This window comes from Panthera tigris, chromosome X (genome assembly GCF_018350195.1).
Source record: "Panthera tigris isolate Pti1 chromosome X, P.tigris_Pti1_mat1.1, whole genome shotgun sequence".
Lineage (NCBI taxonomy): Eukaryota > Metazoa > Chordata > Mammalia > Carnivora > Felidae > Panthera > Panthera tigris.
Genome location: NC_056677.1, coordinates 86,829,276 through 86,846,579, shown reverse-complemented (window position 1 = coordinate 86,846,579; position 17,304 = coordinate 86,829,276). Strand labels below are relative to the sequence as shown.

Sequence of the window (17,304 nt, the reverse complement as noted above, 5' to 3'; positions counted from 1 at the left end):
GATTACATTTCCCCCTCTCTCTGCCGACTTAAGCCTAGCCCAGCTCAATCCTGCCCCCTCCTTTGTGAGATCTCCCTGGCATTACCCATTCTCCTGACCTCTGTTACTCCCCAGTGAGACTAGACCCATTCTGAGAGCAAGGACTGTGATATGAACAGCACTAAATGAATCACAGAATAACTGTTGTCCCTTCAGTGCCAGTTTTGTGACTATGACCCACAACAAGAAATACATTTTGCAGCATGGCATAGTACTTGCGTTTGTGTATCTTTAAATCTTGATCTCCATCTATATATGGCTAAAGCAAAAAGTTTTACAGAACAATATACATCCTTACTACATGTGACCCACTCTTCTACTTGCTGTTCATTCATTTGGTTAAATGCTGTTTGCAACCCACTACACTGATTTTAAGTCCTGACATTGGTTGTGACCCACAGTGTTCTCCATGATAAGCTCTACACAGGGTCAGATTAAGACCTTCAGAGGCCCTGAACTCTGAAAAGCTTAGGAGGGAAGGACTATGGCGTGTTTACAGAGAGGAGGTCAAGTCAAGGGGAGCCACAGTGGAGGGTGCATGGAAGGCACTGGGGGAAGAAGCCTGGAGAAGCAGCCTGGGCTTAGGAAGCAAAGGTCTTCAACTGCCACACAAAGAGTTCTGGACATTTCCTTTAGGTAGCTGGGAATAACTGGAAGTTTTCCAGGGCAAGAGGAGTATACTCAGGTCTGTGGTTTAGAAAGATCACTGGGGTGGCTGTGGGGAGGATGGATTGGAAGGGCCAAGTCAAGGACAGGGGAACCAACTTGGAAGCTGTTCCAGGCATCCAGGTGAGAAAGCACGGATGAGGCCATAATCAAAGAAACAATGAAGAGCGTGGGGAGCACAAGGGGGGCAGATGTGAGAAAATGGCTGAGGTTTTAGCTTCAATTACCTGGGCAATATGATGCTGGTTACTGAGGTAGGTACAGAGGAGGTTTTGGGGGGAGAAAATATCATTCTCAAGTTTTGATTCATTCAACAAACAATGGGACTGACATAGAGAAACTAACATTTTATTTTGCCACGTTGGAACATTAAAGAAAAAGCTAATATCCACCATTGTTATAATTTCAAAAAAAAATATTTTGCTCCCTCCAAGAATAGGAAAGGCCTAATCTCAGAATAAAGTCTTTTATAACTGAGTATGTTTAGATTATTGAAAAACTCTACTTTGGATGTTTTTCCCATTTTGCTGTGACCCATTGGAAATATCACTGTGTATCACCCTAATTTGAGGACTGTAACTGACAACCACAGATTTGGGAATGGGCAGAGGAAAGGAGGTCAGCAACTGAGATCAAGAAGAGTGGTTCCAGAAGTAGGCGGAAAACAAGGCAGTAATCATGGAGGCCAACAGAGGAAGGAGGGTTGAAGAAATGAGGACTTGGCCAACAATGTCTTTTGCCACCCAATGTTCAAAAAGATCACTGGATTTGACAATTAGGAGGTTATTGGTGACCTTTAGTAGTGCCCATTCACTAGGAAGATGGGGTGAGGGCCCAATTGCAGTAGGTTGAGGTACATATGAGAAGTCGGGGAAAGTGGCAGTCTACAGGCTCTCCTTTCAACACATTTGACAGTGATGGAAATAGAGGAGAGAAGGAGGGAGGGAGGCAGGAGAGAAAAACAGAGAGAGAGAGAACATGTTAGAGAAACAAGGGAACACGTCTGGGGAGGGAGGGGCCTTATTTTGGGGGGATAAAAAAGACCTCCATTTTGTAATCAGAAGGGAACGAGCTGGTATAAAGAAGCTGAATTTTCCTGAAGAGAAGGGCACAACGTCTAGAGGAAGGGCCCAAAGAAGGAAGGTGGATGAGGCCAAGGCCCAGGTAAAGGGATTAGCCTTTAACGAGAGGGGCACCTTGCCCCCTGAGAAGGGAGGGCTGGAGGGGAAGGAAGTTGGAGAGGCAGGCCAATTTTGGGGGGGTTGGGCAGGGCACTGAGTTAATTCATGCTTGAAGGCTTCTGTTTTCTCAGGGAAGTAGGAGGAGAGGGGTGGGGCAGGAACATGGTTGGGAGTTGAAGGAAGTTTGGAATGTAGCCCAGGGAAATGTGGAGGCTGGAGCTGGGGCTTGACAGGGGACCATGCTGGAGGGTGGCTGAGCAGTACCAGGGCCCAGCTGAGGTTAGTTGAGTCCGTCTTCCCCTGTGCAGCCTTTGTCTCCCTACCTAAGCTGTAAGCACTTTGAGGCAGTTTCCTCAGCACTTTCCTCTTTCTAGACCATTCCTTTGCCAGGCAATGCCCAGTGCCATGTAGCCCAGAGAAAGCACCCAGCCCTCTCAGCAGAGCCTGGCAAAGCAGTCACTGACAAAACCCAGAAATATGACAGGGCTGTTAGGGAAACAGTGGTAGGATCATAATCACCCTGACAAGAAGTTATTCATTTTGGTTGTTCCCACCCCTTTCCTTGCCACCCTGCTGGCCATCTCACTCCTGTTCTGTGCTGACCACAGAGGGAAACAGCCAGGCTCCCACTTTTGCCCAGCAACACTTGCAGGTCTTAAATCCTTCAGGCTGGGGAGAGCCCAACAAGGGGGCGAGTGGCTTCATCTCCCATGAGCTGAATGGGGTAGGTGGTGGCCATTCTTAGGAGGTAGCAGGACAACCATTGTGTGTGGAGAACAAAAGGCCACACAGACACACCTAAAGGCTAATAGGACTCCAGGAGAGCATGCTGGGAGTTGGTATGAGGGGAACCCTGAGGCCTGCTCACAGGAGTGAAGGGGCTAGACAGCCAGTGGTGAAGGACCGTGAGGGAATAAACACAGGTTCAAGGTCAGAGGTAGCATGATAGGTGGCATGGCTGAGAAATGTCCACCTCTTCTCTCTTGACCTCTTCCCTCCTGCCTATTTTCACAGACCATGGCCACCTAGAGGTCAAAAAGATTTCAAAGAGTGACAACAGGTCTGCTTCTTTCTCCTTCACATGCCATGTCCTTCCAGCCCTTTCTTCCACCTGGCTCCTCCACTTAACTTCACCCCTCAGTTGGGCCAGCGAAGCAGTCCAAGCAAACTTTCATCTTCCAGAGGCACATATAGCGAGAACTGTGACAGACTGATAGAAACTTGGGCTCCCAGCAGCCCTCCTTTTCCCCTCTCCAGGATCCAGGATCCAGCTTGCACTTACACAATTCGGGGACACAGAGCTTATAATAAACCTCTGTTTATTGAGGGCTGGGACAGTGCCAGGCCCTTGGGTTAGGTGGTGGCTGTGCTATTAGAATGTTTTTCCTTTGATGGAGCCAAAATGTGTCTGCCTGTAGCTTCAACCATGAGCTTCAGCCTTGCCCTCTGAAGTCACACAGAACAAGTGTTATTTGCCCAAGTGTGTTCTCTCCTGCAGAGAAGCACTACTTTCTTTCTTTTTTATTCTCATGTGTCTTGATTTTTTACTACCCAAAGAGCATCAGATCCTGTGAAACTTTTTAGGAAGTTCAGGAAAGCATAAAGAAGTAAAAATCCCCCATAGTCTTACTTGCAGAAGCAACCCCAGTAAACTTCTCTCAGCTTTCTAAAGTGAGGCATTTGTTTCTAATTTTCCTTTGCTACAAAGCACAGAGTGGCCCTGGGGTTTGAAATGGGGTGGGGGTAGGAGGCAGGGGAGCAAAGAGGGGCCCTTGAATAAAACTATTCATACTATTTTGGTATCTGATTTCTCTCCCCCCAACTTTCTGTGTTGATAATTATACTTCTAGAACATGATTGTGAGTGCCTGCTTAGTATTCGGTTGCAAAGACTTACCCTAATTAATCTAACTGGTTTCCTGTTATGGGACATAGAGGTTGTTTCAAAGTTTTTGGATGATTACAAACCTGACTGTGACGAATATCCAAGAGGCTGAATCTATGCCGGTGCTGGACACTGAGCTCTGGAGGAATATTTTTGGGACTTCTACAGCACGAGGAGCCCGCCAGTAGTTGTAACTGGAAGCTTTCTGGCAAAGGCCCAGAAGACTGGCTAAGGCCAAGGACTGTGCTGGAACCGCCAAGCTTGCCTCTGGATCAGTACCCATTTACCCAGGCCCTGTCACAGAGTGTTCAGGCTGGCAGGGCCCTTTGAGGCCACTGGACCCACACCCTGCACCTTCCTCTCACACGTGAGGGAACTGAGGCCCCTGGGCCAGGGATGGTTCTTCAGCAGCTTAATGGCCAGGCAGAACCCTGCCTCCCAGCCCTCCTCCCTCTAGCATGCTGGCTCCTGGTGCTGAGTTCTGAAATTTGGAATCTGACGTGGAAGCCCTGAAATGCCCCCCACACACCTTTACCGGACCACTTACTGCTGAGGCTGGAGAGGAGACTCAGGCACTTTTGCAAATGAACTGACCCATAAAGCAAAGGGCATGGAAGGAAGATTTGAGGCTCACTCCACAGGCAACTGGACCTGCTTCATCCAGAACCTCCTTTTTTCCTAACCCAGGTGGTATGCTTAATGGCAGGCACCCCATGTCAGGTCCACTTGGCAAATCTCTTTGGGGTTTGAGCCGAAGTGACGTGTGAGTCCCTCACTCTCCTTAGCCAGGTCAGCTGGCCCTTCTTGTTGGGAACCGGCTTTGACAAAGGCCTGTCTATCCAGCCCTCTGTGCCTGACAACTTTCTGTGGTTTGGGGTGCTAATGAGCTTCCCTCCTTTCCCCCCTCTGGCCTTGCTACTGCATGGGGAATTTGCACAAATGGTGTGTGATTTGCCCCTTTTGTGTTTTCCTTTCTGACTTGGAGGTAAAGAAAATCCCTCACCCTCCACTGACTCTCTGTTTATTCAACTGGGAGAGCTTTCACACCCAGGGACCCAGCTCCCCCTCCCTGAGCTCCCATTCTAAATCTTCATCCCTCCTCCCAGGTCCCCCAGCCCTGCACTGCCCTGAATAATTTATGAGTCCAAGAAGGCCTTATAAAAGGGTCTCCAAGGAAAGGCCAGAAGAATGCAAGAGGTTCTGAGAAAAAGGAGCCCCTACAGCCTGCCTGGCTTCCAATCCCCTAAGGATGGACTCTTCTGTTCCTGCTGCTGCCCCTGTCCCAGCCCTGGCCCTGGCCCTAGCTCCAGCCCTCCCGCAGGCCCCCGAGGCACTCCCTGGCCTATTAAGTCCATCACCACTTGCTTCCAGACAGCATGTAGGTGGCAGTGAAAGGTAAGTGGAACTTGGCCTTTGGCAACCTGAATTCAGGTTTAATGGGGTCATGGGGGAGGAAAAAAATGAAATGTCCAGGATGCCCCTGCTCTCCATGGAGGAGTAAGGCAAAGCCTCACAGCCCTCAGAGACTGCCCCTTCCAGATCCCAGGCTGAAATACCTCAACTGGCTTCCCACCTCACTCATCCCTCTTGGTGGCAAGAAGGGACTTGGGGACAGTGGACATTGCCAAAGCTGAAAGCCAAGCAGCCAGGGCCTCATGGGCCAAGTTCCTCAGTCCACTGAGGAGCACAGGGGAGACTGCCATGAAGCCTGAGTTTAATCTGACCCAGGCTGAAGAGGGGGTAAAAGAGGACCAGAGTCCCAAGAAGCCTTTGACTGGGGGACTGTCTCCTTCCAACCACACCATAAGATCTCCATTTGCTTTTTTTCTGACCTCTGGAAGTCCAGCAGGGAAGCAGTGGGCCCAAGAATATTTCAGACCCCTTTCCCCAGCCCAGGAAGATGGTAGCACTCTGAGCTCTACTTCTTGGAACAGGAGGTGGAGGCAAGATATTTTCCACATTCCTCCAAACTTTTAACATTCCAAGAAACATTTAGTGACATGCCTACTGTGTACCAGGCATTGTACTGGGTGTTGGGGATTCAGACATCATCAAACATAAATCTGCCCCTAAGAAGCTCAAAGGTGAGTAAAAATAATTACAAAACAACATGACAAAAGCAATGATCACATTGTTCAAGCAGGGAGGAGGCCCCCTGACCTGGGCTTGAGGTCCTCAGGAAAGGTTTCCTGGAGTAGATGGCATCTGAACCAAGTTTTCGGGAAGCCTCTTTTGTTATCTCAGGGATTTCCAGGCTCCAGTTTCCTTCCTCCACTGATTGAGCTCCTCCTTCTTTGTCCTAGAGGAGCTTGCCTTTGGAGGCCCTGGCTGTCCTCTACAAATGACCCACCAACGGAGGTGAGGAAACTTATAGACTCAGTGAGTTTGAGCCCCCGTTACACATGGTCACATGCATATGCGGCCACATGTATTCACATTGACCAGATCCCTTTCCAGAGAGCCCTTGACCTTGGTCCAGGGCTGTGGATGTGGGATAGCATCTCCACAGACTTGTGCACATTTGATTCTGGCTCTTGGAGGAAGGCAGACCCAAGGTTTCCATGGCAGTTTGAAAGATGAAGAGACAGTGCCCAGAGAGGGGAGGGACTTGGGCAGACCCCACAGATAGTCTGTGGTAGAGCTGGTGCTAGAATCCTGGTCTCCTGGCACCTAACCCTAGTGCTCTTCCCCCAAACCCATCTCCAAATCTTTGCTGCTTAGAACTCTGTCTCCTGGACAGTCTCCAAACAACACAGGTATTAGAATAGGGGCAGAAAAGCAAACAACACCCAGGATTCTGTGCCCTTGTTTTACAACCAACACCAGGACACAACTCTTGCTGTGGGGCAGGAAAGGGCTGCTCCCAGGGATGTCTAAGGTTTCTTCTAGATTATCTTACCTGTAGGTTTGTGACCTCTGATACAGAGGAGGCAGTTGTCTGGCCACGTACTTTGACCCACATGCTAGCTTTTGCTTTGGACAGGCTACTGGTGGGGCAACAGGTGCCAAAGTCACCAAGGCTAACTCCGAGTTCCATCACCCTGTCAGGTAAGCTTCTGGCGCCAAGCTCGGAACTTGATGTAGATCCATTAGCTCTTTAAATCCTCACAACATCCCTGTGAAGCAGGAGTGGGGAGGCAATGCCACTATCTCTTTCATAGACCAGGAAACTGAAGCCCAGAGTGGTTAAGGGAATTGGCCAAGGTTGCCTTCCCTGCAGGCACCGTCAATGACCCCTAAGAATGAGCCCCTATGGACAGCGTCAGTGAAGAAAGACTTAGTAGGACATGGAGGACACAGGGCTAAGTAATTCTTGGCTAGAAGACCTTCTGAAGTGGCGGGTGGGGGTAGGATCTGTGTCAGAGTTGTCAGGTGCTGGGGCAGGGGCTCCCCACAGCTATAGGCCCACCAGACATTACCTTCCTGCTTGGGGTCAATTTGTAACAATCTAGAAGGTTCTGTTACAATGCTTGCTTTCTTCTTTTCCCTTTCACCTCATTAATGCAGGTAAGGGAAGGAGTATAGGGGTTGGATTCCTTCTTGGCCTGTATATATGAGACCTGTGGAAGTTAGGGACCATATTTCTTCTCTGTCCACAGGTTCTTCTGGCCTAAATCCCACTCTTTTGACTACCTGTACAGTGATGGGGAGATTCTGCTGCAGAACTTCCCTGTCCAGGCCACCATCAATCTATATGAGGACTCAAACAGTGAAGAGGAGGAGGAAGAGGAAGAGGAAGAGGAAGAGGAAGAGGAAGAGGAAGAGGAGGAGGAGGAAGAGGAGGAGGAAAAGGACAAAGAAGAGGAGGAAAAAAGAGAAGGCAGATGAAAAGGGGCTGGAAGAGTGTGTGAGGGCACCACACATAGCTACAGCTCATCCTCCTTTCCCACTCTTGATGTGCCCAAACTGAACCAGTCAGAGTCTGATTGGGGTTTAGTATGCTTGGCAAGCCTCTAGAGCATCAGTTTGACAGGAATCTCCGGATATAGCCCTCTGTATTGAAAGTTGGGCTCTTGAGTCACCAGGTAACTCTGGCTATATTCAACTGGCCTATGAACCTAGACCTCGGGCACCTCATTGTCTGTGTTGCTGTTGTGTTGAGTGAGAAGGTCCAAGGAACTCTAGGGCAAGACTTGCTTTCCGAAGTCCCCTGGAAGCAGATCAAGACAACGCATGCCCATGTGGAGAGGAACAGTTACTCTTTGTTGGTGGTGGGGGGAATCTTTGACTCTCCAGCATTCTAGCTGGCCACAGAGTCCTGTCTCCCCACAGAAAGCCTGACATCTGGCTTCACCTCCAGGGATACAACCATCAGATACAAGTAAAGTTGAGGCACCTCTCTGATGGGCCTTGTAGGAAAGGAAAGGGGCATCTAGAAAATCAGCTTGCTTTTGGGGGCCTCCCTCCATTTTGCCTGCTATCGATTGGGGTCTGTGTGTTGGTATGAAACGAATCAGGAGAAAAATAAACTAGATTATGTGTGTTCTTTTCCTGGAACTGTGCTGATTTCTTAACTGAACTATGCCCATGTTGTGAAGCCACAGGCAGAGGGTCAGAGACCAGCTCAAGGCCAATTCATTGCCTTACCTGAGGTCAGTTGACAGATTTTACTCCATGGGAATATAGGGCCAGGGACCCAGCATGGGGCCAGGCTCTCTCTGTCAACTTGTGAAATCAGTTAGGCTTGATTAAACTTCAAAGGCAGCTTAGGAAAGTAGCAAAAAGGCCCCCCAAAAAGCAGCTTGAAAGTTGGGAGGATGGCTGAGGGGAAGAGTGAGAGGTACAGCCTCAGTTGAGCTTTGGAGATAAGCATATGCCTGTTTTGGGGGAGGATCAGAGGGTTAGTAACCCCCTGTCAACTTTATCTCCTCGATTCCCTTTGTATCTACCACAGCTCAGGTCTTCATGCCTCTCCTGCCTCAATTACACCAACTAATGTTCTTGCCTCTGGCGGGTCCCTTTGCAATTTACCCTCCTCACTGGCCACCAGGTCACACCATGTTGTGCCCCTGTGTAAAACCTTACCATGGCTCTTCCCTGACTCCCCAACAGTTGGATTTATCCTTTTTTTTTTTTTATTTTGATCACAGACGCTCTTGAGAATCTAGGGCTTCTCTATTCATATATTCACAAACCAAGTCCTTAATTTGATATTCTAGGCTGTTCAACAGCCTGGTTCTTGCCTGTCTCTTCAGACTCATCTCTTGACAGTTGAAGCCTATGCTGTCTGTCCTTGAACATGTCATGCTTTCTAACACCGTTTATGACTTTAAGCCACTGTCTGGAATGCCTCAACACTTTTGTATGTCTGTAAGCTCCCATTCATCCAATAGGACTAGCTCAGACACGTTCCTGTGAGGAGCCTCCCTACACCTTCCAGTCCAGGTTGGACGTCCCCATATATTCAGTACCTCCTCTGCCATAGCATCTGCCTCTCTTCCTACGCAGTAAGATGGGGTTGTGTTTGATAGCCCCTTTTGACTTTATCACACAGCATGCTGCCTGGCACAAAGGACATACATACCCAGGAAATGTTGAAGGAAAAAGATTCTCAGGTCTTCTTAAAGAACTGCCTCTGTCCCTCCACTTGCTAGCGTCCCATATCTTTGTTTAGCTACAAACAGGGCAAGGTAATGTCATTTGACTCCAGAACAAAATGCTGGCCATATCTCCTCCTCCTTCCACTTAAGAAAGGCTGCTTCATTTCTGAGCCCTAGCTGGGAAATGCCTGACCTTGGACACACTTTGAGCAGGCCACCAAACACACATCGGTGCCATCTATTGGTCAAGATTTAACCTATTTCCTTAATGAAGGCCACCAGACAGTTGACCTTTGACCACTGTAGTTCTTTTAGTCCATCTAAAGTAGTTCATTTAGTCCATTTACTTATAAGTAAAGCAGAAACTACCATGTGCTAGCTGTGTGACTTTGGTCAAGTGACTTATCCACTCACAGCCTCAGTATCCTCATCTGTCAAATGGAGAAAGTAATACTTCCTCTTAGGGGTTGTTGTGAGGATTCAAAGAGACAATAGATGTAAAGTATTTAGCACAGCCCTGGCACATAGTAACAGCACTCAGTAAATGATGGTAGTCATCACAATCATAGCTGTAGTAGTGATTACTATTAATTTTATAACAGACATGAGCTTATCTGTAGAGTCAGCTAATGACTGCTTTACTCAACTAATGGATAATTTATCCTGATCCATGTGATCTCTCTGGCACCATTTGGTTTACCAGAAGAATCTTTGTGATTTTTTTTAAAAAAAGAGGTCAAATGTGGCTTCCTGGGCCACTCTCTACAGGTTCCTGGCCCCTTTTTCATAGGATAGAGGTTTCAAAACTTATTTTTTGTGCTTTAGCAGGAACACCCTTCTTTTGAATGGAATGCAGAAGCCCAATATACAAACCAAACGAAGAGGGAGTTGCCCTGGTAGAAGGCACAATGGCTGATGCAAAATTCCTACCCTGCTGTCCTCTCTCCAGTAAACTAACTTTCTCCACCCCTCTGTGAGGCACCTTCGGGAATCCCTAGACTGTTGGGAAGATGGTTTGGAGACTGGTGTCCCAAGGGTTAAAACAAGATTGATTTGAAGCCGAAGGCGGATTAGTATTTTAACATGTCCAGTGTTCCATTTAAAACCCTTGTTTTGGGTCCTAAGCTCCCAGCATTTCATAGCTCAAAAATTGCTTGAGTCCTTGTGCCATAGGTTGTAGGCATTTAAAATCCTTGGAATCCCAATATCCTTGGTTTTAGGGTATTATATAGCATAGAATTACAAATCCCTAAATCCCCAGGGGCTTAAAGACCCTAAAGCCCTTGGAGCACTAATTCTTAACTCAGAATGAGCTCCTCTCACTTTTTCTCCCCTCCTCCTCTTTACTGCACACGTGCTATTTGTCAGTGGCAGACATTTTATCTACCTTTCCTCCCAGTCCCCTGCCCCTGAAATAGCTCCCAACCTCCCTCCCCACACATGGTTGCTAAGTGATTGGAATTCACTGTTATGACTAATGAGAGCCCAGTGTGAATTACTTTGTCATGGGTGTATCCAGTACTTGTGGCAACTTCAAATCTGGTACACAAACTCAGGAGACAGCTCTCTGTGCAAAACTCAGAGTCTTTCCTCCAGCTCTCTCAGCTGGCCCATCCTAGTGCCCTATACCTCCTCACTCCAGCACTAATGCCTCCCATTTCCCCCACTCAAGAGCAACTGAGAGAGGGCACGTCAGTTGAGTGTGAGGCTACATCTGAGCTGGGCTTTGAAGGATGGGCCCAGGTAAACAAGGAGGACGAACACTTTCCAGAAAGAGGCAGCTTTATGACTTCCTTCATTAAATAAATATTGAGCACCTACTCTGTGCCATACATTAATATTATAATGACTAAGGGCATGGGCTTTGGAGGCCGGTGTACCTGTGTTCAAATCCCATATCTGGAGGCAGTGTACCTGTGTTCAGGTTCCCATATCTGCCAAATGCTGGCTGTATCCATAGGCCCACTCCACTCATGTGTCAACTCAGCTGTCAGCTCTCTGCTTATTTTCCTCTGTCTCTAGGCAAAGAAAGCCCTCTTCTCTACCCGAGTGGGTACTACCAACCCCCATCTCTCCCCTCCCCCCACAATTGAACCTGTGTGGCAATAGTGGGCAGTTTGTCTCCTTTCTGCTTCAGGCCCTTGTTTCAAAATTGTTGCCAGTCATAATCCCAAACAAGGTTGTTAGGTGGCTGAGTTCCCTGTTTTGGCCTGTCAGGAGCCTGGTGTCTGTTACTGTGTTTTTGTTCACTCCCAGGTGGGAAGGCTTGTAGCAACCTCCATGCAAGCACAGAAACCCAGGTACAAAACCGTGGCAAAGAGGTCAGGTGCCTGGGTGGCTCTGTTGGTTAAGCATCAGATTCTTGGTCTTGGCTCATGTCATGATCTCACAGTTTGTGAGTTTGAGCCCTATATTGGACTCTGCACTGGCTGTGTGGAGCCTGCTTGGAATTTTCTCTCTCTCTCTCTCTCTCTCTCTCTGACCCTCCCCTGTTCACTCTCCCTCTCTCTGTCTCCTTCTCAAAATAATAAATAAACATTAACAAAAAAGAAAAACCCTGGGAAAGAGTGAGTACTCAGTAAGTGGTAGTCACCACACTCTTTGCCAGGTACTTGCTATTTGTATTATTACACCCAAGATCTCCTATGGCACTATAATCACAATAATCCTGGGAGATAGGCATAGTTATTATGCCCATTTATGCATGAGAAAAACTAAGAGCAAGGTTTTTGTACCTGGGTTCGTGTGCTTGCATGGAGGTTGAGACTTGCCAGCAGGAAGTAAGCCAAAAACACAGTAGGCAACACCAGGTTCCTGACAGGGCAGAATAGGGACCTCAGGCCACCATTTTACACCAGGCAGTTAGGGAGGAAAGGAGACAAACTACCTATTAGATAACCATGCAGGCATAGTCGGGGGTAGGTGGGTAGGTGGGTTAGGGGTAGGTTTCCCCTCTGGATAGGGAAAGTGCTTTCTTCCACCACTAAGCTAGCCTTGTCCAGAAGGGACAAGGCAATGGGGTGGCTAGGAGGATAAGAGTCACACAGCTGATAATTATTGAATTCTTATTATGGACTGGGCACATGGCTAGGAACCTTACAGGGATTAACTCATTTCATATAACAACCCCGAGGGATGGGTACAGTTAGGAAAACTGAGCCTTTGAGTGGTTTAAAAAAAAAAAACTTGCCCCATATCACACCACTGGTAATCCACAGCACTTTCTAAGTGCCAGCCACTTTACATGTATTATCTCATTTAATCCTTACAACAATCCTAAATTATAAGTACTAGCATGGATGAGGAAACTGAGGCTCAGAAAGATTAAGGAATCTGCTCAAGGTAACACAATTCATAAACGGCTGAGCCAGTTTTTGAGCGATTACAATACTTGTCCCATGTCACCCCAGTGATAAGCAGCAGGATCAGGATTCACCTCTGTCTCATTCCAGAACCCTGTGCTTTCAGGGGATGAAATCTACAGGCTTGGTGAAGGATTAAATCTGTGGGAGGGCAGGAAGAGAAAAAGTTTCAGTTCTGGCTGGAGAGAAGTGAGTCAGAGGTTAGGAGTAATTCTGGGCCAGGAAAAACTGACAGATGCTGAAAGATGTCACCGAGGGAGGGACGTTGGGGGCCTCCTCCCGGTCAGTGGCAGGTTCCCACAGAACCTGGGCTTCTTCGGGCACAGGGCTACCAGGGGTCAGGGGCTAATGAGGGACTTCTGTTCCTGCCCCGTAGTGCTGTGTGGCCTCTGAGTGGAATGGGCCCCTGCTGGGCATGCTTCTTTCTGGCTGAAGAGTCTGGGTCCAGAGGGAGGAACTACCAGTGGCCGAGGTGGTGCGCCGGGCACCGAGCTCGGCACCACACATGCTTTATCCCAAACAAGGTTCACCAAACCCCAGCAGGGTAGGTGGTGCTATCCTCATATTCACAGATAGGAAAGTGGCTCAGAGAAGTTAAGTGACAGCCAGGACGTTGGGAAGCTGAGGGGACAGCCTGGGCAATGTAGCTACAGAGTCCTGGCTCCTACTAGGCTCCTCCTACCCTTTACTGATTTCCCTAGAGAAGTCATGCAAGTGCCATAAGGGCACACAGCTCACCTGCTCTACTGGGCCATACTTGGAAGAGAATTTCAACTACTGTGCAAAGGCATTTCTATCCCCATCACGGGGGACACCGGGGCTTGGGGCCTAGTGTAAATTAAAAGGGAACTGAAGGAAAGTGTAAGAACAAGCTGGAGTCAGGCTCTGGGCTCTTCCCGAAGTCTTCCACCCCTGGGGGAGAGAACAGCCAGCTCCCCCCAAGGCGCCAGCAAGTTACCTGGGATCTAGTAACAGCAGGAGATGCACTGCCCCCTAGTGGTTGAGCTCTAGCCTGAGCCTGGACCTTTCGCACTAGGATACCGAGGCCCACCTACCCAGAGGATTCTACAGTCAGCAATTCAGCACCTGGTGGTTATGGGGACAGGCTCTGGAGTCTCATTGGACCTGGGTTCAAGTACTGGTTCTCTTCCTTGCTAGCTAAGTGACCATGGGCAAAATAGCACATTAGTCTTTAAGCCTGTTTCTTCATCTGTAAGATAAAGATAATACTAATTTCACAGGGTTACTGTAAGGATTAAATGAGATAATACATGTAAAGGACTTAGCAGGGTACATGGCACATTATAGATGTGAGATACAATGATATATATAGCTCTGTTATTTTTTAACTCCTCCCTGCCATCTTAACTCCTCAAGCACTGTTCTTTTCTGACACATCTTACCATCTTAGCAGTTTCATCTTTGACTCTTCTTGACTTCTCTATCTTGCTGTATTTGATCCCGGATACCCCCAGGTACACTGTCTTGCCCCAAGGTAGGCACTGTCAAGACACTCACATAAGGCTTGTGTGCAAGACCTGGATGAAGACACATGTTTTCTTACATGTATACTTTTTTTTTAACATTTTTTGACATTTACTTATTTTTGAGAGAGACAGAGCATGAATGGGGGAGGAGCAGCGAGAGGGAGACACAGAATCCAAAGCAGGCTCCAGGCTCTGAGCTATCAGCACAGAGCCCAATGTGGGGCTCAAACACACAAACCATGAGATCATGACCTGAGCCAAAGTTGGACGCCCAACCGACTGAGCCATGGAAGGCACCCCTTCCATGTATACTTTTCTTAAGAATTTATTTTGAGAGAGAACATGAGCAGGTGAAGGGCAGAGAGAGAGGGAGACAGAAAATCCCAAGCAGGCTCTGCAGTGTCAGTGCAGAGCCCAAAGTGGGGTTTGAACTCAGGAACCATGTGGTCATGATCTGAGCTGCAATTAAGAATCACTTAACCAACTCAGCCACCCAAGGGACCCTCTCCATATATACTTTTAAAGAATCTTGGACTGTACATCTTTGTCCTTCACTATCCTGTGAATGTTAATAAGCTTACTTTACATAGTCTCTTTATGTGTTTCAGAGCAGCTTTAGATCCACAATTTCATTCAAATCTCTTAATACTTCCCATATGTTCCCAATTTTCAATGAGGAAATTGAAGATGGGAACAGAAGTGACTTGTTCAATGTTGCACGGCAAGTCAGCGCAAGAGTTAAGATTGGACCCCAGAGTCTTGTGGAGTTCGGTGCTTTTCCACCAACCCTTGCAACTGCCCAGGGCCCTGAGCTCTAGCTAAACATGAAGCATCGATAGCCCAGGACATGGCTTATTGTTCAGAGGCCACAGCACTGCACTCTGACGACAGGTTTCCTGCTTCTACTGAGGCCAAGTTGAAGCCCCAGTAAACGATCAAACTATGGTTCTTCTCCTAAAAGAAAGGGCAGCAAACTACCAGGACATGTGGCCCAAGACTGACACATGTCCAACACTACCAAGAATACAATTAAATGTTTGCTGACAGGTTTGAGGAGAGGTGAGCATTATCTCCCCAGCCACGCTGCATGTGATGCTGAAAAATTAACTTTTGTCCTGTACTCACAGCCAGCTTGATTTATTCAATCATCTCATGTTGGACACAGCTGTCAGGGGCTCAAAAGGCCAACTCTGTCCTTAGTACAAAGAATGTGAAGTGTTGATATGTGCCACGAACATGCGTGCTGATGGCGCTGCCTGTTTGCAGGCACTGCAAACTGTTAATAGCTCTCTGTTGCTTGACGTGATTCTGGGGGTAGACGAGACAGGCATGACTGTCAGTACCAGGGGCTGCCCCACTCTCACTCTAGCACATTGGCAACAGCACAGGCACTACTGGGATAACACATCACTGAGTGCAAAGACCCCCTCCTCAGCCTCTATGTGACACCGAAGCCGAGCTTGGTTCTGCTGAAGGGAGAATCTTGTTACTTCTGCCCCAGAGCATTGGATCTCTGGGTGGCACTGAATTTCTTTTTCTGCTGTCACTTGCTTTTGATGCTCTCATCGCCATGGAAACCCAAGAGAGGGAGCCAGCATTGAAATCCATTCCCCAATAGACATATGTGGAACAGCAAGATTTCCCTCTCTCTCTCTCTCTGTCTCTCTCTCTTTAGAGAAGAAGAACATTTTTAACCGTCTCTTCATGCTTCCACTTTGGTCCATGGTGGAGAGTAAACACTTTCACCCACAATTCCAGGTGCTTGATATACCTGTTTCTTAGATCTTCCTACATGAGAGCTACTCATCTGATTGGTCTGAGATGAATCATTAAGGTCACCTCTCATCAGTGAGCAAGACCATCACAGTGAAAAGTGATCTACATCTATACAGCCATTTCCCCCACCTCTGGGTTTTTAGGTCAGACCAGTTCTGAAGACCTTAGGCTCTCAGATTCAGAGGGAAGGGAATAGCGTAAGCTGCATTTTCCAATCCATTTTTTTTAAACTGTAGAACCCTGCAACATAAAGATAGAAAGAAGAGGGGGGTTACCAAGCATATGCTGAATTCTCAAGTCAAGCCTTTGTTAATAAATGACATTTTCCTGCTGTTCTGCCAATTGTTCCTTGTGCTGTAGCATTCTGAAAAGAAAGCTTTGAGAAGGGTGAGTGGTAGGATTCAGGCCTGAAAACTCCTCCTTGAACCCACAACACCTAAGAAGGTTTGCCTAGGGTCGGTCTTGTCCAAGTCTTTTTCTCACCTTCCACTGATCTCTGATTCCCTGGGGAGGAAGTTCAGTTTGAATTCGAATTCTATATTGAGCTTGTGGGAAGCTCTTCCATGGGCACTCAGAAGTGACCTATGTAGTGAAATTGTTAGCCTGGGAGCAGGGGCTTTGTCTTGGGCTAAGACTGAACATTTCCCCTGCTCAAACAGATCCATTCAAACTAAATTATCAATTTGGAAAACTGAGGAGCAATTTCCACAGGTAAGAAAAGTTTAAAATAAAAATCCATTCTTTGTAAAATTATCAGATTTTATTCACGGCTATTACATATTTTCTGAAGTAGGGGCAATTTTTGTGGGAAAGGAAGAACATCAGAATCAGGAGACTTGACTCAGGAACCTGTACAGGTGCTGTCATTTGTTATCTGTAACATCTGGGACAACTGACCTAGTTTCCTCATCTCTAACATGGGGACAGTCTTTAGCCTATCAACATCATAGCTTTGTTGGAAATGAGGTTTGAGTGAATAGTTATATGACGAAAACACTCTGAAAATTGTAAAATGTTATATGTAATTGTATTCTAATAAGCACCATGAAAGGAACTTCAGTATAATAGCCTGCCTTTCAAAACACAGACACAAGCCCAAGAAATTTCTAGGAAAAAAACCCTTGGACATCTGGCAGAAAAGACATTCAGGGAAAATCACAGGAGAAACTAAAGCTCATGGCTTCACTCCTAGAGTTAGCTCAGATATTTCCGTTTTTCTGTCTGCTCAACCTTTCCTGGATACTCTGTTTCCTACTCAACTTGGGGAAGCTGTCAGGCTCTGTTTTGTGCAAAACTGTGAATTGGGAAGCAGTAGCTCTGCTTGAATGGCTGGGAGTGGTGACTTTTGACAGTTGCCATTGGTAATGGC

At 47.4% G+C, this 17,304-nt stretch overlaps 1 protein-coding gene across 1 annotated transcript; it reads left to right on the top strand.

The window, feature by feature from the left end:
- The first annotated feature begins 4,986 nt into the window (after positions 1-4,986).
- On the top strand, positions 4,987-14,977 carry RIPPLY1 (ripply transcriptional repressor 1). Its single transcript, XM_007093779.2, has 7 exons — positions 4,987-5,165; positions 6,074-6,149; positions 6,754-6,818; positions 7,370-7,520; positions 11,567-11,631; positions 13,108-13,216; positions 14,768-14,977. The coding sequence occupies exons 1-7, from the start codon at positions 5,020-5,022 to the stop codon at positions 14,975-14,977; spliced, it is 822 nt and encodes a 273-aa protein (XP_007093841.1). The 5' UTR covers positions 4,987-5,019.
- The last annotated feature ends 2,327 nt before the right edge of the window (positions 14,978-17,304 follow it).